Source organism: Amblyomma americanum, chromosome 8 (assembly GCF_052857255.1).
Source record: "Amblyomma americanum isolate KBUSLIRL-KWMA chromosome 8, ASM5285725v1, whole genome shotgun sequence".
NCBI lineage: Eukaryota > Metazoa > Arthropoda > Arachnida > Ixodida > Ixodidae > Amblyomma > Amblyomma americanum.
In genome coordinates this window covers 125325308-125352949 of record NC_135504.1, presented here as the reverse complement: position 1 = coordinate 125352949, position 27642 = coordinate 125325308, and the positions used below count along the sequence as shown (strand labels likewise).

At 45.3% G+C, this 27642-nt stretch overlaps 1 protein-coding gene across 1 annotated transcript; it reads right to left on the bottom strand.

Moving 5' to 3' along the window:
• Window positions 1-260: 260 nt before the first annotated feature.
• On the bottom strand, window positions 261-27246 carry LOC144102739 (uncharacterized). The gene is made up of 10 exons (XM_077635923.1): window positions 26589-27246; window positions 26319-26409; window positions 26137-26222; window positions 20097-20198; window positions 17990-18075; window positions 17572-17606; window positions 13958-14066; window positions 11492-11633; window positions 7804-7905; window positions 261-302 (listed from the first exon to the last, which is right to left on the bottom strand). Exons 1-10 carry the CDS (start codon window positions 27222-27224, stop codon window positions 261-263), a joined length of 1431 nt encoding a protein of 476 aa, XP_077492049.1. The 5' UTR covers window positions 27225-27246.
• Window positions 27247-27642: the final 396 nt, after the last annotated feature.

The window sequence follows — 27642 nt, the reverse complement described above, 5'->3', positions numbered from 1 at the left end:
ATTTCGAATTCCTGCGAAATAACCTGCGAAATCGTTTTGCCCCAACTTTTGAAATCGCCGCGTAATCGCCGAATAGAGTGGCGTTGGAGTTGAGGTTTATCTGCAAGGTTTATCTGCAAGCGACGGGAAGAGAAGCCGATAATGAGGTCACGTTCGACGGCACATACGATGGCGCTAAGTTTCCAGCGAAGAAACGGTTGTTGCATGGAAGAAAACCAATGGCATCCAAGGTGAAGTTCACGAAGCATTGTTCGGTGGCATCAGAAGATGCACAGCAGGATGTGGTAGAAGGCCGCGGACACCTGAAATTTCGGCAAAAAAAGACGTCACGACAAGTTCTCTCACACTTCCCGAACGTCGTGAGGAGAAGCATGATTATCATCGTGGTTTGAATGGACAATTGCGTCACCATTTTCAATGCTAGTGCAAAACACTTTGCGTGTTTTATTTAGAAGCTCTTAAACAACCTCGAATTCTCAGAAAACTATTTCAGCTTGGCTTTAATGTGAAGAGGGCAATGTTCAGCAAGAGAAACTTTGCAGAAAGCTCTGAAATAAAGGTGATGGAAAAGCGAAGGCGAAGGAATCTGCTAGTCATTCCCAAATAGCATTGCAAATGTCATTTCACGTTAAATGTTGGCTCCAGAGAGTCCAGTGACATGGGTTTTAGACACTTCGCATACAACAGCTTTGCACCGCATCTGGTTCTGAAGCCCTCTCAGCTATGATTGCTTTAATTCAGACACGCTGCCAAACCGTACGCCGAGTGGGGCCACATAATTTCTTCTCCAACCAAAGCGGGTGCTTCGTTGCAATGAACAGTTCACCATGTGCTACGCCAGTGGCGTAACAGCTTTCGAAACGTGTCCATGCATCTGTAATAGATACGGCTACGGGACTCTCGCGCGTGCGTGCTTTCCCCTTTAACGGAGGAACTACTGATCTATCTGTCCGCATTTTGCGCTCCCAGTGGGTGGGTTGATGGCCATTTGATTTGCTCAGTAGGTTGACTGCCTGCTAGGCAGGCCTGAACGTCTAACGTATCTGCGCTAACATTTCTTGTGGCGCTTACAACAGAACTGCGAATGCGAGCGCCCTCCACCAGTTGTGGTAATTGCACAACCGCCTTGGCAAGTGACGCGTTAGTTTCCAACCGCGCGATGCACAAGTCTCCACGTACAGTCTTTGGGAAAAATATATAGCGCCCAAGCGGTTTGACTCCAAGCCGTGAAGTCGAGGTCTTTAGCACATTTAATGCTGCTAAGCTTAGGAGAGCTAAGGAGTTAAGTTCATCCCAAGTTTTTGAAATTAAGGCGTCTGAGTATGCAAGAGGAGCTGCGCTGTATTGCTCAGAAGCAGACCCTCCCTGGGATGTACACTTTTGACAAAGACTACTTCCAGAGATCCACGCCAGAGCTTTACAAGTTTAATAGTTTAATGGTGAAGGGCCACACATGTCAGATGTCCCATCTTCACAACGCCTGGAGTTTCCACATATGGCACAAAGCGGCATTAGGAGCAAGACATTTGTTTAGGCTGAGAATATAAAAAAAAAACTTCTCCCTCTTGTTCACAGCAAGTGCCATGGGACCCTCCTGGTAAACGCGCCGAGAGTGTACTCATCCAAATGCCGAAGCGTAGCTTGAAGCTGCAATGCATTGTACATATACCTAGTAAGCTTTTAGCGTTCCACAAAAAACGAGCAGGAGGCAAACCCAGCTAAACTGTAGGAATAATTTTACTGCATTCTACCCAATGCCTTGAAAACATAGTTCAAAGAGAACAACGCCACGCTGACCTAGAGCAGTAGAGACACAACAAATGGCGGTCACCAAAAAGGAGCCAGAGCAGATAAGGAGTGCCGACGCCACCAACACAAGCTGACAACTCTCACATTTCGGAGCCAATTAATCGCCAATACAAAACTTTCTTTCTCTGAACTCCTTGCAACTGATAGAAGGCTGCTCCTTGCTTAAAAACTACTCACCCGACGACTCCTTGGCAGAGCTGGCGTGCCGTGCATATGCGGGTGCAGCCTATAGCCTAAATCCATCACAACGTCTGCAACGAGACCCGGCTAACAATCGCTAGATGCGAAAAGACAGGCAGAGTTCATAGAGCACCCGCACCAAAACGGCAGTACTTCAATCACACTGAATCCTAAATGCGCGTTAACTCACGTCCTGCCAAAGAAAGAGATAACCTTTCATAGCTTGTTTACGTGTAAATATACGGTGCCCACGGAACAGATTCTGCAAAGATGCTGCGCAGCAATTATGACACCGACCCCCGGGCAATAGGTTAACTATGTAGGCGGCCGGAATTTCATGAGAAAAAAATAGAGCTATATTGACATAGTTCCCAACCTGCAGGGTGAGAAGTCGCCCCACTCCAGACTACGGGTCTTGTGAGCACACCTGACTAACTTCACCCTTCACCCTTTGCTGTACGCTCTGCTGACTGTGATGTATGGGCCTAATGAACATTGCACGAGCAAAAATGGTGCATTAAAGCTACTCCTCCGCCTCAGACCTCTACCCAGCCCTTCTTTGCTACTCTCTTCAACACTCACTGCAGGGAAGGAGCGGAAGTTCGAGAGGTGAGGATGAAAGCAAAAAAAGATCATTAAGGAACTAACGAGAGAGAGAAAAGGCATTAAGGAAAAGGAAAAGGGGAGGTAAAGCAAAACTAGGAGGGTTTGCAACAACCCCATTTAAAAGAAACATACCATCAAGTAATAAGTGAGGCAGACACTCAGGAAACTAAAACTGAAAACATTAATTAGTTCGAAACCACTACTATTGGAAAACCACGAGCAAGATCTTGATATTGTTAGTCAGTTTGCGATGTTTTGTCGGTTTGAGAGTTAAATAAATAAATATAATATATATTCGTGTCTGGCATTCGAACCCGTGATGGTGAAGTCCCGCACCCTCCCTACCCCCCCTAGCACGCACCCCACCTGAAGACAACTAATGCAGCGTGTGGCAAGTGTACAGGTCGGCCACGTGATTATGAAACAGAGGAATGCGTGTGTCACTTCTGGCCATAGGTATCATAGCTATCAAGTAAATGCTATTGGCAAAAAAAATCCTTTCCCTGCCTACCATGGCCTCTGAAGAAGTGTAAAGTCCGTACCTGAAACGGTGAAAAAAAAATCATTCAGGCGCAGTGGTTTCCCTATAATTGGCGGTCTACAATTCAAGAAGTCATTGCAGGCAGCTATAAAGCTGTCTTCACATAGGAAGATTATGAAATTCGAGCTGCACTTTGTTTTACGTTATATTAGCATTTTGGCTATGCGAACCGCCAATGGAGCGTGGAAAAAATTGTGCTGAATTGTTTTAAATGTGCCTACAACTTTCTCACGTTTGATTTTGAAAAATATGTGAATTTTTATTAGGAATATCAGTTTCTGTAGCATTGCTTTATAGTACCTTTTTTAAAAGGTTAATACGAACGATTGTCTTTACGTGCAGTTTTAGTCATGAATCAAAGTGTCCATATTAACGGGACACAACTGCTTTCGTCAGAAATTGGAATTTAAAACCGAAATATATATCCCACCCTGCTCGATTCAAACTCCGACCGTTGGCATGGGGCAGAACTCTATGATAAGTGAATACTATCAAGGCACACTTCAGTGATCACCCAAACTAACCAAGTAATCGTTATAATGAAGTTCACATGGGAACGCAGCCAGTCGCAGGAAAAACTTCATAAGTTCTAATTTCTGTTTAACAGGCCTTTTCTGATAAGAACGTGGTTATTGTTCGAGGCAGGGAAATTCAGTTACTCTCCTGTGTCCCTACACGTGTGATCACACAGTCCATCATGGCCGCCCACAGACATGCCTGTAAAATAGCCGCGGTCGAGAGCAGCAAAAAAGCCACCACCTATATGCTAGGGGCAGCGGCCCGTTGACTTGACTTTTACTGCGCTACATACGTGTCGCAATCTGTTCTGCTCAAGCGGTTTCATACAACGTTCTAGATAGTAGTTCGTTAACCTCACATTGATAGCGAACCGCTGGGCGGCTCTCCGGTCGTCATGTATTTCCGTATCACCGGTCAAGGCAGGGAGCACAGTCTTCGCAACGCGCCACTCTGAGCATGCCTGTAAATGGCTGCTGTTTGTTATGCAATCCATATTCAGTACCTAATTCAAACAATTAAAATATTCATAATTGCTCCTAACTTGAAATAACCTGTGACGACGGGCGCTTTGTAGGGTAAGCTGTACGGAACATGTATGCTATTTCTTCTTTCATATTCTTTATTGCTGTGAGAATGTTACATTGCTGTGGCAATGACAATTACATAAAAAGTTAAAATATAATTGGTGAGAAATAAAATATAAATCATGTTATTTTAATTTGTGAAATCACGAACGATAAGGATCGTGGCGTCCTAGTTTATCAAAGAATGGGAATGGTCAAGAAGGTTTGTTTTAGGGATCCACTCGAGCATATTGTCTACTCTGCAGCTATTACGGGAAAAGCCAAAGACGGCGACCCCACAACTAGGCATAAATATGCCCAGTGATGATGTTTAAACATATTTTCGGATAAATTGCTGGTCAACTGTGGCCTTTGGACAGACTGCCAGCACCCACGAGACGGACGCACTTCAGCCAGTGTAGCTGGCCACGACTGCCATTCATTCGGCGAGCTGGCCCGCGACCGGGTCCTGTGTGTAGAGTGCAATGCGCAAACGGCAGAGAAAATTAGAGGGGACACTTAAGCTGCAACTTATAACAGTATAGCATAATGAGTTAATTCCTATATACACTGTATATGCAGAAGGTCGTCCTGCGCATTACATTTGTAGATCCCTGTTTATCGCAATACCAATCATTAATTTAAATGCCACCTGCCTCGGTGGACAGTTTGCCCACAATTCATGGGGGCAGGTTGTGATGGACGCCACAAAGTCACGTAACCTAGCTGGCCCACCTACCTCCAAGGTTGCTCATCTGGGGATTTTTCTGCCAGCGACAACCCCGCATCAGATTTTCTGCGACTCGAGCTTCGAATGCTATCGTGTTGATATACTTCAACAAATATCTTTATAGCTACATAAAAACTATGCTTAAAAGAGTGATAAACACGCCCTCCCTAACTTGCAGTGAAAATCACAAGCCTGCACCATAAAGTTTCTGTATTAAAGCATTCTCCGCCAGGTAAGAAGTGAGAACTCGGACACTGCGACTAGAGAAGCAGCTAGACCTCAGGCCATTCACCACGGGCAGAACGCGCACTGTGGAATGAAACGCGGAAGGTATAGGTAACCTGATGCGGCAGTGATCGGTGACAACAATCAGGTGCTTTAGCTGAGTCTGGTTTCTGTAAGTGTCGTTACGGAAACCGCTTCACCATTACGCAGGACGCATTTCACGAAACGTGAACTCCTCTGCAGAACAGCTTGGAGAATTCCGAATCAAATTTCCACCCATCAGAATGCCCAGTATTTGAAAAACGAGTTGTCTCGACCAAACACAGCCAGCCCAATCATTATCCGGGACTGTACGGCGCCACTGAAGAAAGAGTATTTGCATAATTGGATGTATGGTTTTTGGAATATAGCTCCTCAAAGCGGCAATGGCTACATGGTACGCCGTAGTGAAGGTCTCCGGAAATTTCGTCCACCTGGGGTTCTTTGATGCGCATTGACAGCGCCCAGTACACGGGCCTCTATAGTATTTCTCCTCCATTGAAATTCGGCCCCCGCGGCCGGGATCGAACCCCCGCCTTTCGCGTAAGGAGCGGAGCGCCATAACCACTGTGCCAGCGCGGCAGACATGTTGATTTGCACTTTCCTGACGAGGTTGCCCAAATGCTTTGTTTTATATTCTATCGGACACCGGGTTATTTTATTGTGTGATTTCCCTAGTTTTATTTTGCAGAAATCTTAGTTCAGATATTTCTTATTGCGTTTGCAATATATCTCGTTTTGTATTGGACCGTAAAAAACAAATGTAAGTTGCAAATAAAGCATCCACTGATTGATGGGCTCAATCAACGTAGCTTCGGCGATCATTACAGCCGCTTCACTAAGCCGCTTTCAGCCACTTTGCTAGGCTCGATTGAGTTTCCGCTGAACCTGAAAAAGATTTCCACTTACCCAGAATGGGTCGCAGAATATTGCTTGGCAAAATTGCACTTAGGCTCGTGATTTGACCTCTAAACTTCATACGTAGAAAAACTTTTCATTGCTTCGCGCGAACGCGTTCTAAATGCAACATCGCCCAAAAAGCGTGTGCTACCTCTTCGCTCGCTCTCTTAACGATATGCGTCTTCGATAGCACAAGTATACAAAAACGTCTGAGGTCAGTGCGGGCAGCCGCAATGAAGGAATGCGAAAGCATTGACGCCTCCTCGTCTCTCTTTGCCCCTCTTTGCTTCACTCGTCGACCGTTTTTGCTTGACTTGTTCCTTCTTACATTAACTCGATATGGCAAAGGTTTAAATTAATTGTTTCCCAATTACCACAATTATTTTGCTTACTTAATGAAGTTCCAGGAATTGCCCATTTTGAGTTTTAAAACTTGGCGCCATGCTTCGTTTTCAAATTTGGCGACAGCGTTGGCTCCGCTCACACTTCCGGATTTTCATATTTGGCGCCACAAGTTGCCTTGGCACCGCCCATTTTTTTTTACATTTTTGGCTTCATTTAATTAACTGATCACTCTATCGACATAATTGTTTTTTCGACATCAACCTCACATCATCGTCTTTCGATTACAACCACTCATTTGGCTTTACATCTTCTAAGTTCTTCACAACTGCGGCGGACACGTTTTGCAGACACGATTTTCTCGCCATAGCCTGTAAAGCTTTCGCTTTAAAAAGGGGACTGAGAGAACGCAAATAGCGCCGTGCGGAAATGGTTTACTGGGCGTCAGACCTACACACACAATTACAGACAATCGCTGTACGCAAGCTAAACAAATCATACCCCTGTCACACAGGTACTCTAAAGGCACTTTGAACTAATGCTCCTTTATGCTGCCAAAGGAGCACTACTTCAAGGGAGTTCGTCCGTGCTACACGGTCGCGGAACGACCTTCGCAGGAACTTTTTAGCGCCCTCATCGGCGAAAAGCGTTATTTAAATTGCAAACCTCACTGCACATGTAAATACATAAATGTCACATTTTTTAGTAAATTAGTTTTATAACCGTATTATGTTAAAGCAATGCAATTTTTGGAGAGCTAAGGAATTAAGTTCATTGCACCTTTTTGAGATAAAGACGCCTGAGTACGCAAGAGGAGCTGCGCTGTACTGCTCAGAAGCAGACCTCCACTGGGATGTACACTTTTGACAAAGACTGCTTCCAGAGGTCTACGACCGATGTTTAAACGTTTAATAGTTTAATGGAGAAGGGTCACGCATGTCAGATGTCCCATCTTCACAACACCTGGAGTTTCGACAAATGGCGCAAAACGGCATTAGGAGCAAGACATTTGTTTACGCTGACAATACAAAAACAGTAAGCTTTTAGCGCTGCACAAAAAAACGAGCAGGAGGCAAACACAGCTAAACTGTCGGAATAATTTCACTGCATTCTACCCAATTCCCTGAAAGCATAGTTCAAAGAGAACAACCCTACGCTGACCTAGAACAGTACAGATACAACAAATGTCTGTCGCCAAAAAGGAGCCAGAGCCGACAAGGAGTGCAGATGCTGCCAACACAGGCTGGCAACACTCACACTTCGGAGCCACTTAATCGCACATACACGACTTTCATTCTCTGTACTCCCTAAAACTAATAGATTGCTGCTGCTTGCTTAGAACTACTCACCCGACGACTCGCTCCTAGAGCTGGCGTGCCGTGCGGATACGCTGGTGTAGCCTCCAGCGTAAAGCCATCAGAACGTCTGCGACGGGACCCTGCTAACAGGCGCTGCATGCGAAAAGACAGGCAAAGTTGAAAGAGTACCGGCACCACAACAGCAGTACATCAATCAGAGTGAATCCTATGTTCGCGCACATTCATGTCCTGCCAACGAAAGAGCACACTTTTAATTGCATGTTTATGTGTAAATATATGGTACAATTGAATCAGAGCCTGCGGAGGATGCTGTTCCCCAAGTTATGACTCCGACCCCCGGGCAATAGTTTAACTAGGTACGCGGCCAGACTTTCATGACAAAAAGAGCTATATCGACACAGTTCCCAACCTACTAGGTGAAGAGTCGCCCCACTCCAGATTATGGGTCTTGTCAGCACACCTGAATAACTTCACCCTTCACCCTCTGAAGCACGCACTGGTGATTGTGATGTATGGGCCTACTGAACATTGCACGAACTACAACAAAAATGTTGCCTTCAAATCTACTCCTTTGCCTCAAACCTCCACCCAGCCCTTCGTTGCTTCTCTCTTCAACACTCACTGCAGGGAAGGAGCGGAAGTTCGAGAGATTAGCATGAAAGGAAAAAAAATCATAAAGGAACTAACGAGAGAGAGAAAAGGCATTAGGAAAAAAGAAAAGGAAAGGGGAAGCAAAACTAGGAGGGCTTACAACAATCCTCCTTAGCATAAACATCATCATCATATAATAAATTAGGTACACACAAAGGAAAGAAACTGAAAATATTTATTAGTTCGAAACCACTACTCCTACTGCGAGCAAGATCATGCGATTTATAGTCTGTTTGCAATGTTTTGTCAGCTTGCGAGTGAAATAAATAAACAAAATAAATATCCTTGAATGGAATTCGAACCCGTGATAGAGCGAAAAGATCACCTTCGCTGGCCACTGCGCGAGTACACTAGGCTACCTCAGCCGTTTAACACGCCTGATGTTAAACTGCGATAAACTATTGGGCTGTGTACATAACATTGTCTTCTTCATCAACTAATACTACTATCAAACTAATATACGTGCTTTGAGGTATGTGGTGGTAGTGAAACTGGGATGTGCGCATTAAGTGTTTTCGTGGACAACGTTTGGCAGAAACCGGGCAACAGATTAACACGCGTTGGCGTTGACAACACTGCTGAAAAAACACTGCACTGGCGCATTGGCCGCTGGCGTACATCAACTGGGTAAATTGGCCCTGCCGATGGAGAAGCTGAAGATGTGTTTGACTTCCAGATTGGGCCATTTCCCACCTCGATCGCTCTTTTTTCAGGGTCGTGGTGGTGGTGTCCACCTGCTACAAATTGGGATTTCGCACAATATTTCGTGCTTAGCAGTGCTAAACCGCCAGCCATTTTTAACATCAACGTAACCAAATACATCTGAAGAATATGTAAAGCATAAAGAACGGTTGTTATTAATGGTCGCGATGATTTGTTTTGAGGATCGACTTGAGAAAATTGTCTACTCACTCTGTAGCTTTTAGGAGAACAGCCGACGATGGCGACACTACAACTAGGCATAAATATGCCTGGTGATGATGTTTAAAAATATTTTCGGATAAAAAGTGGTCCTCACCCATGTTGGTCAACTGTGGCCTTCGGCCAAACTGCTGGCACCCACAAGACGGACGCACTTCAGCCAATGTAGCTGGCCACGACTGCCTGTCATTCCGCGAGCTGGCCTGACAAAGGCTCCTGTGAATAAAGTACAATACGCAAGAGGCAGAAAATTTAGAGGGCTCACTTAAGTTCCATCTTAATGGCATAACGCTATAGCATAATGGCTTATTTCTTATATATGCATAAGGTCATTTTATGCATAACATTCACAGATCCCTGGGAGTCCTCATACGCCTCCTGGCGCAGTGGTACAGTGATTACACGATGTGTCATTGCCCTGCGATGAGAGGTGCTCCTAGCAGAGAGCCTTGTATGGCCCGGGTTGCTCTTCCCGATCGACCAATCATTAATGCACCTGCCACGTTGGGCAGCTTGCTCACAATCCGTGTGGGCAGGTTTTGATGGACGCCACAAGGTCACGTGACCTATGCGGCCCACCTACTTCCTAGGTGCCTGCTCTGGGGATTTTTCGGAGATTTTTCGGTTTTTGGCAGTGACGCCCGAGAAGCCGGATTTTCTGCCAATCGAGTTCTCATATACCTCAGCAAATATCTTAATTGTAGCTGTGCTTAAAAGGATTACAAATATATTCTTTTTCAATTCGAGCCAAAATGATAAACCTTCACTATAAACCTTCTGCATTAATGCATTATCCGCGAGGCCAGAAACCTAGAGTTCTCCCACCGCGCCTAAAAAAAAAATCTAGACCACAGGCCATTCGCCACGGGCAGAACGAGCACTGTGAAATGGGGGCGCGGAAGGTATAGGTACCGGATGCTGCAGTGATCGATGACAACAATGAGGGGCTTTAGTTGAGTGCGGTTGAGTTGAGTTTAGTTTAGTTGAGTTTAATTGAGTGCGCTTCACCATTACGCAAGACACGTTTCAAGAAAGGGGAACTCCTTGTCTCCAGAAGAACTCGGAGGGTTCCGAATAGAATTTCAACCTATCGAAGGCCCAGTATTTTAAAAACAAGTTGTCTCGACCTAACATAGCCAGCCCTATCACAATCCGGGATAGCGCAGCGGCACTGAAGTGAGAGTTATTTGCATAATATTTGGGTGTTTGGTTTTTGTACTTTAACGTACCAAAGCGACTCAGGCTATGAGGGACGCCGTATTGAAGGGCTCCCGAAATTTGGACCACCTGGGGTTCTTTAACGCGCACTGACATCGCACAGTACACGGGCTTCTACGATTTCGCCTGCATCGAAATTCAACTGCCGCGGCCGGGATAGAACCCACCGCCCTCCGGGCAAGCTAGGAGCCGAGCGCCACCACGACAGGCGTGTTGGTTTGCAATTTCCTGACGCAGTTGCCCGAACGCTTTGTTTATATCCGACCAGACACCGGATTATTTTACTCTGAAATTTCGCTCTCCGTATATTGGTGAAATCCTAGTTCAGGCATTTCTTATTGCGCTTGCCCAAATGTCTGGTTTTGCATTGGATCGCATTGTACCAATGTAGGCTATCGGTCGAAATATTTTGTAGAAATTTTCCTTCAATGAGCAAAACAATTTTCCGCTCATTGACTGATTTATTAATGTAAAATATAGCCATATCGGCCCGGGCTCAATCAACGGAGCCCGATGATCATTTCAGATGCTTTTCTCATAAAGCGATCCGCCCCCTAGCCTAGGTAGCACCGATACATTACAAAATATTGCATTTTTGTTATGGTCACATGTTATTTAGATGTGGTTAATGTCCGTTTTCTTTAACGTTATTACAATATTACATATAAACAATAGAATAACCTTTCCCGATCACTAATGAAACATGTAAGCGACATAGATGTAACATACATGAAACATTAGCAGAAACATAACTTCGTTTTCTGACCAGCCTGTAAATCAACCTGAAGCATCCGATTAGACCTAACGTTTAGTGTTGAAATGAAACAGCCACAATTTCTTTCTTGTGTTTTCCATGCCGTTTTTTTTTCTTCCTGCTTGGTTCATTAACACACAGGCTTACTAATGCTCTCTCCTGCAGCCTACTCACCCTCTGTGGGAAGCTGACCGAATCTGCCGCGGTTGCTCCAGTGTGCTGCACTCGGTTGCCGGACGAAGCACATCGTGGCAGTCCAGCTGGTTCATGCTGCGAAGGCGCAACTCCTGCAGCGAGCACTGCTGGGACCAGCCGCCTGCAATACGGTCATTTGAGACGGTAAGTTGAGTTGGATTATCTGCAACTTGTTCGATTCTTCGTCCCATGCATTTCTGCGTTATGTTGGGATATACGGCGCCTAAGGCTAAACGGTCATGTGCCAAAAAAAGCAAGACACTGTTAGTGTTTCAACACATCATCTTTGAGGAGACTAAAGAGACTTGATAGGCCTCATTTATATCGAATTTATATGGCAGGTGCATGGGGCCCTTAGCGCATCAGCACAAGGGTGTATGCTATAGCTTGGATGCTTGTATAGCTCAGCAGCTCATTGTTTGTTATGGTAATCATTTATTAACTGAACGAGTGGATTCTTCTCTGAGCTCTGCAATAGGCATGAAATTTTATTGTCTGTCTCGTTCTTTCAGTCGCCCCTATATGAATGGCCATTCGGGAAGGAAATGTGAGGAGATGAGAACATCCACATCCGCCACAATTCCAATGCTGGTCATTTGGGCCTCGCGAATCATAATATGTCGGCTGCCAGAATATTCTCACAATAAACAAACATTGGGGTAGACCTGAGGGTATGGAAACTTGGACAACAATTACAGCCCGCACGTCTCCATAAGTGAAAACTGTTCAGCGTACAACGATTGCACGGCTGTGCTATCACGATAGATAATTGATTCTATCCAGATGCAGTAGGAAAAAAAAAACAGAGGACAAATAGGCAGCCTCGGCCTCAGCTAGACTTGTTTCGAACTGACCTCACCTACATAGCACTTCGTTCATAGGCGGAATCGGATTGTGCACTGAGAAAAATTATGGCCCTTTGAAGCGGGCATTGCTGCGAATGGCCAGTTGTCGTTTGCACGCCTAAAAGCACTACAGCGACATTGTCAACCGGACACCAAGGTGATTCTTGCTGAAATGCTCACGGTGTTTCTTCGGGCCTGCAGTAAGCAATCCAGTTATATTAAGAGGGGGTTTAAATTTTCAAGTCCCTTTGACTTCACGCCTCTCAAACGCTTGCCACGCATCAGAAGACTAATAATCTCCCAGTGTTTAGCTGAACACACGCACACTAAAAAGTCTGTAAAGCTGCGCTAGTTGGAACATCACATTAGTATAAAGCAGCGCGAAAGACACACACAAGGAAGTAAACGAAACACCAGTTCGGGACTGAGAGCAATATTGAGCAGCCGTCTCCACTTATTGCTCTTCAGTGTCCTTGAACGCAGTTTTGTACACCAATACACACACTGAACTTTGATGTACTAATGTTTTCGAATAAATTCCTATAGAAAATAATTAAATATATTGTATTGGTACATACTTCTGGTTCTTGTTCTTTCATATCGTGGTTAAGAAAAACGCATTCAGATAACTTTCAACGGAGCAGAACAGAACTGAAGGGGGGGGCATTAAGTCATACAAAGGCAGCATTGAAACATTCAAAATAGGCATATACATGGTCGCCACATAGCGGCGCTATTGGACCTTCTCTGAACATATGAGTCTAAAATACATCTCATGTAATACATGCTCGTGAAGACATAGTTTGTGCACTGACTAAAAGCTCCAGGCAGTAACTGATTGAGTGTTCCTTAATTAGTCTGAAAAACGATGCACATAAGAAAAAAAATTACAGATGCCTTCTTTTTACTTTGCCTAATGAGTGCTCTCTAAGTGGTTTTTAGCTGCAGCAACTCTGGACTTATGGGCTTAAATTTCAGTCTCGGTCTGCCTATTGAAAATATATTTTTCTCACTGACACCAAGCTCCATGCAGGAACTGAATAATTCTTCCTGAATTAGCCTGAAAGACGATGCACATAAATACGAATTACAAGTGGTTTTTTCCCTACTTTTTATAACCAATGTTCTGTAACTCCTTTACCTGAAAGTTTCTTTCGCTAACTGCTTTTACGACTCATTCCTGACACATGGTGAGGAAGCGGAATTTTTTTTAATCCTGAGAAATACAGCACTGATTCTCTCAACTTTGTGGCAGGAGCACAGTTCCATAATATCCAACTTTTGGCAGCACATGGCGATAGTAATTTTGTAACCTGACTCAACTGGTTCTAAAGTGAAATCTTCACAACCCACCGTGCTTCTACTCTCATAGTACATTACTCCAGTTTTTAGTTTTTTAGTTTCCCGCCCGAGCAAGGTAGTCATCGTCATATGTTTCAATAAGGTATTAAGGCAGACAGTAGAATCCTATAATGACACTTTCTCTCTGGATTAAATGGCCCTTCCTAACGAACAATGAATGAGTCCTGATGAACTGCCTGCCATGTGTGAGCCTGAATAAAAACTTACTTAATCCGAACATGTCTACCCTCTCACTCACCTCAGGCCGACTGGAGAAGAAGGAACTGAACAGCCTGCCAAGCTCAGGCCAGACAAGGTGACAGGGTCAGCGGGAAGCGGGCTGCCACATCCGGGAGGCAAGAGGTACCCTGCGAAGGTGGAGCATTTATTCATTTATGCGTGTGAAGCATAAAAGACGTTTGAGGTCCCCCCGGTAACGCGAATTGGCGGAATGCGAAAGCATTGACTCCTCCTCGATTTTCTTTCCCTCTCTTTGCTTCACTTATCTCACCTCCTCAAATTTGCTCCACTAAGCACTGATGTAAATTCATCCAATTTCCCTACTACTACAATTATTTGTCCTACTTAATGAAGTTCCATCAAATATACCTATTTTGAGTTTTCAAACTTGGCACCACGCTTCGTTTTCTAAATTAGCGCCACGCGTTGGCTCTGCCCACGCTTCCGGTTTTTCAAACTTGGCGCCCCACATTGCCCGCTCCCCCAGTTTTTGGACATTTTGGCTCTAATTATTTAACTAATTAGCCTTTCGCCATAATTTTTTTTCGCACAGCATCCAGACATCATCCTCTTTTGATCACAAGAATTCCTTTGGCGCTATCGCTTCTAAGTTCCTCGCAACTGCTGCGGACACGTTTTGCGGACACGACCTCGTCGCCGTAGCCGAGTAAAGCTTTCGCTTCAATAAATCACCGTGGGAATTTTTAATGCTAGGTGAACTGCACTGATTTCATTGTGCAATAGAAAGTACTCGCGTTAGTTAAAGGAAAAATAATTTGACTTTGCGCCACGGACGAAATTTCATCCGTCGCTGTAAGTTACGTGCTGTTTTGGTTTGTGACGTGGAGAGTGAGCTTAAGTAATCAATGTCTAAGAAAGCCCAACTTTCTATGTCTTTAGCACTTTCTTTGTCTTTGCCTTTGACTTGAATGCAAACTGGACCTAGCTGGGCCCTACAATCTTAGCCGAAGTGAAAGAGAACAACTGACCTGTTTATTTCGCGATATTCTAAGCGCTTCTTTTCTCGGGTAAGAGAGTGCCAGTGGAGTTTCACAATTTTTATCCTTGAGGTCTCCACTAGTGTGCGTTCGAAACACTTCGCGTTGATTAGCGCCACATAGTAGCGAATCCCCCTCCATCCAAATGCGGGCGCTCTATTGGACTGAACCAGCCGCCATATGTAATGGCAGTGGCATAATAGGACGCAATTTGTCCACGACTGCTTTAAAGATATGCCTGTGTGATCGTCACACGTGCCCACTTTTATTTTCGCAGGAAATCAGTTTATGGACATGTCTACATTACGCACCTAGTGGTTGGCGCTACGGCCATGTCCGATGTTTAGTAGAAAGACAGCTTCCTAAAGGGTCCTGCACGTCCGATATATTTTCGCTAATCATCCTTGCGGCTCTAACAGGACAACAGCGAATACGACTTGCTTTGTGTTGGTAACCGTGTAAACTCGCTTGACTGCTGGGGCGTTAAATACTAACCGCGCTGTCTAAAAATCACCACGTCTTTTTAGATACCCATGATAATAAGATAAGCATCACTGATGATCAAGTATTAGGTATTAAAGAAGATAATATGCCTAGCACATAAGCAGTTATATCCTTGCTAGCGCTAGTAATTGCTTTCATCTTTTATGTTAGTTTTTGGCTCAAAACCCGCACTAGCGGACCCCGGATCGAGCACATGAGCAGAAATATCACTTTCCGATGCCATTGAGGTATAGTAATTCGGCGTGTACAATTTTTTTTACAATGACGGTAGCATCCGTGTAGTATGTGCTTAGTTCTTTCTGACATAGCCCGAAGACGTTCATAAAAAACGATACTGAGAGGTGAATTTTTTCTTAATCTCTAATAAATGCATTGAAGGTTCTTCTGATGCAGTGTTTTTTTTTTTCTATCTTTTCCTGATACATTTTAAATGGCTAGAGGAGTTGTTTGGCCCAGGGAATACTGCGCCGAATGTCTCCTCAACTTTGCGGCGGTAACACAGACCCTTAATCGCGGACATTGGACAGCGTATGGAGATTTTATTTCTCCTGTCCTCCTGTGATTCATACATACTATACTGAAAAGAGGCTTGACAGCATCCTGTATTCACTACTTTCAGAAAAAAATACTTAGAAGTTTAGCTTTCTGGACCAGTAATATATTCAACGTCACTTCTTTCAACAGGCATTAAAGCAGCCGGTGGAACCATTGTGACTATTTTTCTGAGTGACACGGTCACTCTTTGCGAGCACTTAATCGCAGCCTCCTCAGCTGATTCTCACGTAGTATTCTGAACGAAAAAAAATCTAATGATCCGCGAATGCGCCATCAAATGAAGAGCATTAGTTAAATTGTTTTCACCTATGTTTCTAACGAGTTCAAAATAAAACGTGTACACCACAAAACGACAATTCATTTGGTACCACCCGTACCCTTCTGCGACCTGTGGTTCGCCCGCCACGGCCCTCCGAAGTTCGCCCCCATTGCGGTTTCTTGGACAAAAGATCGCTTGTATGGATAGCTTACACATACCAGGCCTCAAATCAACTAACAACTTTGTGCACCAAGTCTTGTCAACTCGTTTGCTAGCACTGTGAACACTCTGTGCCAAAGGAATATGCCACAATTGTCGCCAAGGGCGACCCGAAGTCTCTGCTCCCGCTCAGCCGGTACATACAACCTTTGTCTGTAAAATGTCGGGACTGATTTATTTGATTTACTTTATTCTCTAGAAATGATGCCCCAAAACAAATGTTGGTGGGCATGAGTAGCACCATCTTTTTGGGCTAACCTGATCTATTTATGTTAATTGCTATGGCAGCCGGTAGAAGACACTAGATGTCGAAAATACGCTGTCACTAGCCGTTTGCGCATTCTACTCTGATTGAATGTGGAGAGATGGATGTCTACCTTGAAGAGCCTGTGAACATAAAATTTTGTGTGAAGCTTGGCAAGACAGCCACAGAGACGTATTTGCTACTTCGTGATGCTTAGAGCAACGATACATTATCGTGGACGTGAGTTTTCTACAGGCACAAAAGGTTCGTTTTGAGGAGAACGTCGGTTGAAGCCGACACAAGGTAGGGCCGCCCTTCAACCTCACAGAATGAAAACAATGAGCTCCGGATGAGGAAATCGTTCAGCAAGACCGCACTATTACACTTCGCATGCTATCAGAAGCCATCGACATTAGTAAGACAACATGCCACCAAATTTTGCGTGAGAACATCTGGAAACGAAAGCTAAACCCCAGACTTGTGTTGCGCTCCCTCACACAAGACCAGAAGGAGAACCGGGCATCGATCAGTAAGCGCTGATTTGCTCTCGGAGGCTGAGAAGGATGCTGCATTCATCGATAGCATCAGTGCTGAGGACGAAACATGGTGTTTTCAATACGATCCGCAAACAAAGAGCCAGAGCGCCGATTGGCGGTCCACAAGCTCTCCGGCATCGTGAAAGGTGCGGCGACAGAAGACCAAAACAAAGACGATATGCTGATAGTTATTGTTTTCTCAATTCCAGATGGGTAATACGCCATGAGTTCGTCCCACAAGGGCAGATGGTGGATTAGGAGTTTTATATACGCGTGCTCCAACTCATGCGTGATGTACTACGACGCTGTCGCGCTGACTAATGGGCACCTGGTCAATGGAGCCTTCTCCACGACTACACAAGGCCGCACACTGCTTTCAGCATGACAGACTTTGTCGCCAAGCACAGCATTACTGTACTTTCCCATCCGCCATACACGCCTGACCTGTCCCCATGCAATATTTCCTGTTTCGTCTTGTGATGAGAGCCCTAAAAGCTCTCTGGATGGGGAGCGTGGAGGCCATTCAAGACACCACGACAAAGGAGCTCACAGCCCTGGAAGAAGAAGCATTTTACAACTGTTTCCAAGATGTCAAGAAGTGTTGGAAGCTGTGTATAGCAAGGGGGCCACATTTTGGTGACCCGAGATTTCCGGGCGCCATCTTGAAATGCAAACAGTAAGAGCTAACGCACTTAGAACTTGAACTTCATTGGCAGATGTCTCCTCCCTCACTCACCCCATGCCGAGCATTGGTGAAGCAATAGAGCAGCCCGCCAAGTTCAGGGCAGCAGCAGGTAGCACATCCGAAGCGCCAGAGGCACCCTGCAATGGCCAAGCATAGAATCATTTGCATGACGAAGCATTAATAACGTCACGAATAGCACCATTTTTGCACGCTTAAACGTTGCACACGATTTGTCCACAGGAAACTGGTTGGGTTATTCTAATTATCCTGAGGATATCTAGTGAATCCATAAATGTCCAATTCTCGAAACACTTCCGACATTTATTCAAAATGCATAGGAAGAAAACATGTAAGCACTGAAGGGAACAAAGAGAAGCACAGAGAAATGTACACTTATACAATGTACCTACATAATCCTATAAAATTTCAAAAGTGCATCCAATTTCAACGGTATGCAACAGTCCCCGTACAAACCAGCGTGGTTATTTTCAATATTGGGCACTGTCCACTGAATTTATTGGTCGGTAGAGAGCATTCGCTGCGACACAGTAATACGTATTTGATTTTGCACCAGCGAAGAAAATTAATCCATCACTGTCAAGTTACATGATGTTTGTTGCTGACCATGCCGGTTGGTGCAAGAAGCGACATGCATGAAAATCATCACTTCCTTCAACATGGCTAATGAGCAGAGCAGCAAACAGATATTTTGATTTAACATTAACAGAGCAAATCATAATTAAAGGTGATGGAAAAGCGATGGCGAACGAATCGGCTAGTCATTCCCAAATAGCACTCCAAACATCATTTTACGTAAAAAGTTGGCTCCAGAGAGTCCAGTGACTTGTGTTCACTCTGGGTATAACAGCTCTGCATAGTGGCTGGCGCTGCAGCCTTCTCAGCCGCGATCTCTTTCTGACGCGCTGCCAAACCGTCCGCCGAGTAGGGCAACATAATTTCTGTTCCATCCGAAGTGAGTGCTCGAGTTACAAAGAACCCACCACCATATGCTATGCCAGTGGTGTAGCAGCTTTCGAAATGTGTCCAAGAATCTGTATTAGCTACGGCTTCGGGACTGTTGCGCCTGTGTGGTTTTGCATTTAACGGAGGAACTAGTGATATATGTGTCTGCATTTTCCACCCAGTGGTTGGGGTGGAAGCCATTTCATTTGCTCAGTAAGCTGATAATTGCCTGCTACGCGAGCCTGAACATCTAACGTATCTGCACTAACCATTTGTGTGGCCCTTACAATGCAACTGCGAATGCGAGCGCCATGCACCACTTGTGGTAACTCCACAACCACGTCAACAAGTGACGCGTTATTTTTCAACCACGCGATGAACAAGTCACCGCGTACAGTCTTTGTGAAGAATATATACCGCCCAAGTGGCTTGACTCCAACCCATGCAGTGGAGGTCTTTAGCACATTTGACGCTGCTAAACTTAAGAGAGCAAAGGAATTAAGTTCATCCCACCCTTTTGAGATACAGGCGCCGGAGTATGCAAGAGGAGCTGCTCTGTAGTGCTCGGAAGCAGACCGCCCTGGGATGTACACTTTTGACAAAGACTACTTCCAGTGGTCCACGCCACAGCTTTATAAGTTTATTAGTTTAATGATGAAGGGTCATACATGTCAAATGTCCGATCTTCACAACGCCTTGAGTTTCGGTATATGGGTCAAAGGGGCATTAGGAGCAAGACATTTGTTTAGGCTCAAAACACAAAAATTACTTCACCCTCTTGTTCACAGCAAATGCCACGGAACCGTTCCTGGAAACGCACCGAGAATGTACCCATCCAAAGGCAGAAGCCTAGATTGAAGCTACAATGCATTGTACTAGATATAGTAAGCTTTTAGCGCTTCATAAAAACAAGCAGGAGTCAAACCCAGCTAATCTGTGGAAATAGACCCAATGCCCTGAAAATATCGTTCAAAGAGAACAACAGCACGCTTGCATTGACCAGTACCGATAAAGCAAAATGGGGTCGCCAAAAAAGGAGCCAGAACCGACACGTAGTGTAGACGCTGCCAACACAGCCTGGCAATACTCACATTTCGGAGATATCTGCATCAGCCACTTAATCGCATATACACAAATTTCTTTCTCATCCCGTCCCTGACTAATACAGGGCTGCTGCTTGCTTAGATCTACTCACCCGACCACTCGCTCGTAGAGCTGGCCTGCCGTGCGGATAACCGGGTGTAGCCTCCAGCGTGAAGCCATCACAACGTCTGCGACGAGACCCGGCTAACAAGCGCTGCATGCCAAAAGACAGTCAGAGTTGAAAGAGCACCCGCACCGCAACTACAGTACTTCAATCACAATTGAATCCTAAGTTCGTGCACGTTCACGTCCTGCCAAAGAAAGAGTGCACCTTTAATTGCTTGCTTAAGTGTAAATATAAGGTGCCCTTGGATCAGTATCTGCAAAGATGTCGCTCCCGCAGTTATGACACCGACCCCCGGGCAATAGGTTAACTATGTAGGCGGCCGGAGTTTCATGAGAAAAAAATAAAGCTATATTGAAATAGTTCCCAACCTGCAGGGTGAGGAGTAGCCGAACTCCAAATTACGGGTCTTGTCAGCACACCTGACTATTTTCACCCTTTGCAGTAGGCACTGGTGATTTTGACGTATAGGCCCACTGAACTTCGCACGAAATACAACAAAAACGCTGCCTTCAAAGCCACTACTCCGCCTCAAACTTGTACATCAGCCCGTCTTTCCTACTCTCTTCAACACTCACTTCAGGGAGGGAGCGGCAATTCGAGAGGTCAGGATGACAGAAAAGAATATCATAAATTAACTAACGACCGAGAAAAAAGGCCTTAGGGAAAAGAAAAAGGACAGGGAAAGCAACAAAATAGGAGGACTTACAACAACCCTCTTAACTAAAACAAGACCATCATATAAAAGTGAGGTAGATACCCGGGTAAATCATTCCAGAGTGAGAAAACCACTATTTCTATTGGTAAACCACGATCAAAATCTTGCAATCTTGCAATGTTGGTAGTTTGTGCCAAGTGAAGTGAATAAATAACGCAAATATTGGGGACTGGGATTTGAACCCATTTTGGCACGAAAAGGTCCGCTTCGCTCGTCACTGCGCGAGAGAACCAGGCACCTCTGCAGCCGAACACGCCCCGTGTTAAACTTCAATAAACTACTGAGCTGTGCATTTAACATCGCCCTCTTCATCAACTAATATTATCAACCTAATGTTCGCGCTTTGAGCTATGTGTTGGTAGCGGCACAGGTATGTGCGCTACAAGTGTTTTCGTGGACAACGTTTGGCAGAAACTGAGCAACAGATCAACACGCGTCGGCGTCGACAACACTGCTGATAAAACTCTGCACTGGAGCATAGACCGCTGGCGCACATCAACTGTGTATATTGGCACTTATGATGGAAAAACTGAAGACGAGTGTGTCTGCCAGATTCGATCAGTGCACTCCGCGATCGCGCTTTTTTCAGGTACGCGGTGGTGGTATCCACCCGCTAGAAACTAGGATTTCGCACAATATCCACACTGCTCACATTCTCCTAGCTCCGCCATGCGGCCGAGCTTATTTCTTGCTTATATTTCGTGCTTAGCAGTGTTAAACTGCGAGCCATTTTATAACATCAACGTAACCAAATAGCTCCAAAAATATGTATAAGCATATAGAACAGTTGTTATTAATGACAGCCCATAGACAGGCTACCAAGGCAGGAAAGCGCTACCCCACCTAATAGGCTAACACCAAAAACGCACAACACACCAAAGGACCGCAAAGCCTCATTCACTGTGAATTTTCCCAAAAGGAAGGGCCATTAGGGCACCACTCATCTTTCACAGCCCAAGAACCTGCACTTTCATTAAACCGCTGTTTTTCCCCACCTGCACGCCATAAGCCTCTGTTTGTGGGCAAAAGCTCCTCACTTATTATATACACGCCACGATTAATTTCGGCAATAGCACTAACAGCAATAAAACTCCAGGAAGATCGAATTGAAACATTTTTGTTGTGAAATCGAATACTTGAAATAAAAATTGTTTTTAAGCACGAATAAAATTACAACGCAGTTAAATATTGTTTATAGGAAAGTACGGCTTCAAAACAGACATAAGGGGAAAAGGCAGAAAATGCTACTCCATGGAGGAAAAAAAAAAACAGAGCCAAGGTTTGTTAGCTGAGGAAACAATCAACATAAAATAATTAGTGAAATATTTTTGTGCCTCTGGCTTCTTTGTTGAACTGAAATAATGGAATGTTTTACTTCAAATGAAACGCCACCTACAAGGCTAAGCACTCAGCAAAGATAGTATGGTTCTTGCTAACACATTGCTATAGTAATGTACCTCAGCGTACGTTATAGAGCCCAGCCCACAGCTACCGCTTCTACAAGCAAGCGATTCACGTCCCCGTAAACCAATCAGAAAGTGACACACGCCTTGTTATGGAAGCATTGACAGCACTCGACGTACACAATATAGAACACCTCATGGTGAGCTCTTAAATAAGGATCCCGCAAAGATCGTGGCCGGGCTGGCTGGTTGGTCTTCATGAGGCGCGTGAGGCATGGTCTCCACTGAGGTGCCCCAGAAATTTATCAGCACAGGCTCCAAATCCGCCATTGTGGATCAGTGGTTAGGGCGCTCGGCTACTAATTCGGAGTACACTGGTTCTAAATCAACCACGGTGCCTGCTTCGATATAGGTGATACGCTAAGGCGCCCTTGTGCTGTGCGATGTCAGTGCGCGGTAAATATCCCCAGTTGGTAGAAATCATTCCCGAGCCCTCCACTACCACGCTTATTTCTTCCTTTCTTCTCTCAGTCCATCCTTTATATCTTCATTTACGGCGCGGTTAGGGTTTCCGCCGATATGCGCAAAAGATACTGCGCCATTTTACTTTTACCAAAAGCGAATTTTTCATAGGCCAGAAATTGTTAAAGCAACACGCAGTCATATGCACCACTCGTATCTATCCCGGAGGTGAGTCATAATAATGGGGTCACCGATTCTCGAACATAAGGGGGCTGCTGTGCCACACAAAGATCTAAAATCCGCACATTACTATGCCAACTCTGATTGTGTCTGTGGGAAAAATATTGAACAAACCGTTCTCAAGAAACTTTCCGCATTCATAAAATAACTCATCTTTATAAGGAGTGGTTAACATTCGGCGACGCTTACATAAAAGTCATTTCTCTCCTGACGTGAGTGGGACGTTTTTGAAAAGCAGTGCATGCCTTACGTGTCTTCGAGTGACGTCAGCGCTCCTGCCTCACCTGCTCCATCGATGATGACGTACGACGAGAAAATTCACTCGGTGGATGACGACTGTCGATCGCGCGCTGGCCTCATCAGCGACTTCCTCAAGCGGGTAATTCTGGCCGATTCCAGCCTGGCCCGACTGTCTGCACACAGAAAGTTTGTCGTGGCGTGTCCTGTATAGTGCTCAGCCAATCGCTCCTTGTGCATATAAACAGATGGGAACTTTAATGTTTTAGAAGAAAAACTAGCGGTGGAGTCCATGATCATATGACGTGGCAAACGCAAATTGAAACTTATTAGGCTGAACTGCGCAAGCTATCTGCTTCTTCGCGCACAGTGATGGAGAGTTGAGTGTGGAAAACCTGCGTCCTATAAATCACGCAGTTTTCTTGCTAATTTAGCGCTTATACAAAAATGAAGGCGAAGTTCGTCATTAGTTTCACAGCTATGTCTTTCTTTGTGAAGCATAGTCTGATAAAAGTTATTCGGAGCAACGCGAAACATGATGATACCTCCTTGGTTTGTAATTTTAAGCCAAATGAACTGTTAAACTTTTTTTTTTCGATGCTTCTCATTGAGCATACCGCACGCGCTATGCTGCCCCTGTGTTTTTATTTATAGGAGGCTGCCTCGAAATTGCCGCCAACAACGTGAATATGCAAGGGACACTCAGGAAGACTTTACTACTTTTTATTGAAGAAATCGCTTCTTTCGCTCCTTTTAGCTAGCTAGGTTCGACAGGAAACGGTAATAGCGTCTGCCCGTTTATATGATCGCCTTTAGTATGACGACTCCAATTACGAGCTGTATTTCTGAGAAGCAAACATTTTTAATGCATTGATGTCTGTTTAGTAAAAAAACTCTCTGAACGAATAATAGATCACCGTAAATTTGAAGAAAAAGCCATTTTTGTCCACGAGTTTCTCTCACGTTAGACATTTGGTTAGCGAAATTTTGAGTGCAGAACACATGCTAAAAGCAGTGCAAAAGCGCTGTATTAATATTAATAGTTAATTTTCTGGACGTTCATGCTTAAAAGCTGTAACCTGATCCTTGGAAGCGAATTACCTTTGGTCGTATTTCATGATTGGCAGTGAAACATGTGGTCTCTAGGGCTCCCGCTACATCCAGGGCCGAATGAGTACAAATATCGCCTAGCGATGCTTAGGGTGTGGAAAAACGCAGGAACAGACACGCCTACACACCATGAGGTGCCATCACGGGTTTGACTGACCACTTGGCTCTCCATACAATACAATATTAAAACAAATACATTTAGGACAGAACACTGAGTTTTGAAGATTGGTTGAACTTCCCCGTCACGGCCGTTCAGTATGCAGAGAAGAATATTACTACCTCTTTGTGTTTGTTAAAGTTCTGTTTGTTTTATTCTTAACAACTTGTTAACCTTTACTGGCAATGTTCCAAATTTAGAACATATGAAACACAATGATTTATTTTCCTTCAAAATGCACCCTTGTTAGGAATTTTCTTACCACTGCATAGTTAGTAATATCGTATATATATCGCATATATTATGAACTTGCTTAAATTATGTGAATTATTACATGTAAATGGATTTGTATTGGGCATCGTCACACACGAGGAATTATGAAGTCCTTTCGCTTAAAAGGTTTAAATGAAGAAAACAGAGCAAATGTAATGAGAACTCGTCAGTGATTTCCTGAAACACTAAAAAATGAACTGAAGGATCTGCGTCTTTCACTGGCAGTGAGTCTTACAGGAATTCTCCATTTCTGAAACATTGGTCTGTGCTAGTGGCATTTCGAAAAGGCAATATTCGTATCTCGAAGTCTCTTGCGTTTCGCCGGTAGGCGCAAGCGTTGTCCCAATTTGTAAGGTTGGTATAGGGGGGCCTAACATCACAACGCGACTCAGGCTACGAGAGACGCCGTAGTGGAGGGCTCCGGACATTTCGACCACATAGGGTCTTTAGCATGCACTTACATCCTACAGTACACGGGCCTCCAGAAATTCGCCTCTATTGAAATTCGACCCCTCGGTCTAACGAATATGTGAGCACAGATCTGCGGAGCTTTTCGGGCAGTGTGTTTGCGGGCTGCGTCTCATGCTTATACTACGTACGCTGGAACTGAAGCACGTCTTCGGGCTCTCAACACCCAGCGACGTGCTGCGTCTGAGGGGCGTTTCGCAACGTTTCGCAACGGTTCCCAGGTCTCGCGTCCAATGACGTCAAAGATTGCACTATGCGAGGGGCAGACCGCTAAAGGGTGAGGTCACGCACCCTCCCTACCCCTTCCCCCCCTAGCGCGCACGCCGCATGAAAACATCTAATGCAACGTGTGCAAAAATGTGTGGGGAGGTGATGTGATCGTGGAACAGAGCTACGCGTGTGTGACTTTGGGCCATACGTATCATAGCTATGAAGTAAAGGCCATGGCTAGATAAATGGTTTTCCTGCCTACCATGGCCTCTGAAACAGTGTAAACGATACAACTCAAGCGGTGACAAAAAATCATTCAAGCACCGTAGTTTTCTCCACAATTGGCGGTTCACAATTAGAGAAGTCATTCCTTGCAGCTATAAAGTTGTCTTCACATAGCAAGATTATGAAATTCACAACGCACTTTGTTTCCACAAATGTGCCACAAATGAAGCGTGGAAAATATCATGCTGAATCATTTTAAATGTGCCTATATTTTTCTCACGTTTGGTTATAATAGTGACACGAGGGTTGGAAGTAGAAGAAGAAAGAGATCGCAGCCTCTAGAAGTAGACGACGCTGAAGTGTAGGTCCGTTTCTCTGGTGCCCTCGTTCAGCCGCTGCAGTTCCTTTTCAGTGTAACAACTTTTACACATCTGGTGGAGGTGCGGGGTATACACATTCCAAGTAGTCCCTACAGTTCGGTGGCGCTGTTCTAGCCGCGTGGACAACACAGTTTAAGCGTATTGCCCGCGACGGTGATGTGGCATCTATGTGCTTCAGAACGTCGGTGAAGTAGAGCACTGCCAAGAGTTCAGTGTTTGTACTCCATCGACCTTCCGGCCAAGGTGGATGCTCTTTCTCAAGCATACCTCACCAGCTTGCTAGTCGACGCAGAAGATGGCGGGGTGTCGCTGGACAATATGGCTCACTGTGGCTACCACGGATCTGCCACCGGTGAGACATGGAGCCACCGGTGATGACGAGCACTTTGCTATGAGAGTGAGCTCCGGTAGGGATACCCTGGGTGAGAGTACGGAAGTACTTCCGCAGTGAGCCTGAACCTGGTGTTTCAGAAATAAGGCTTCACCGTAGTGGGGATCACAGTACCTGAGAGATACGTATCCACTGTCGGCTGCTGCAGTTATAAAATCCCAAGGGTAAAGCAGAAATAACCTGCTCAAGTGGTCGCGGTAGCCCACGTCTAGCGCATTCCTCTCCTCCCCCATGAATGGGAGGTACATTGTCAGAGTGTGGACATCACACGGGTTGTCTTTAGTCGCCCCGATTTTTTGAAGAAGATCAACAAAGGAAAGAACTAGGTTGCATTCTCTCAGGTATACCGCGTGGTTCCTTCTCTGGAAGCTGAGCGTCATCCGTGCAACAGTACCGCTCTTATCGACCGTGAAGTCTCTCGGGTGCGACCTGAAGAATATTTCCAAGTTGCCGTCACACAAGTTCATCAAGTGGTCGGACATACCGGGGACTGCAGACAGACAGTTGTGAAGCGCTTCGCTCCATATATCCAGGCCTCCATCAGCCGCCTGGGTATGCAGTGCCAGGTACCTGGCCAGCCAATGATCCACGGCTGCGATTGGGGAGTCCTCGGCCACGGTCACAGTGTCCTGCTCGGCGTAATAGCAGAAGTACGATGGCCTCTCGCGCACAAAGTGGCGGAACAGGTCTTCGGCGCCCGGCGCGAAGTAAGCGGCCAGCTCCTCGTCGTGTACCAGTGGTCGGCAGGCGGCCATTAGCTCAGACACTGGCCAGCTCGGTGAGCGCCTCTGTACGAGCAACTGCCGCAGCCCGGGCAGCAGGTTCGGCTCTGCCGTCGACATGGTCAGCAAAAGACCCCTGAGCCACGGTTCTGCAAGCAAGAAAAAACAAGATCATCCACACGCTGCCGCGTACTTGTATGATGCAAGGGTTGCTTCAATGGAGGGGATCTCACTTGATGCCCACAACGTAAGCACCTCGAGAACGGGGAGCACAGGCCTTTTCAGTGAAACAACTGTTACAATAGAATATGTGAAGTTTGATGAAGAATTTCAGTAGCTGTAATATTGCTTCATAGTGCCTTGTTTAAAAAAAAAACTGGAGGATGCTTAAGCTTCGCGTTTGAAAGTGGAACGCGACAGCGTGTCGCGGCGCTGTCAGGGAGTCCTTTTCGCGGCTGCGTTTTTATGGAGGAAAGACGCTAAGGCGCCCGTGTGCTGTGCGATGTCAGTGCATGTTCCGGAGCTCTCCACTACGGCA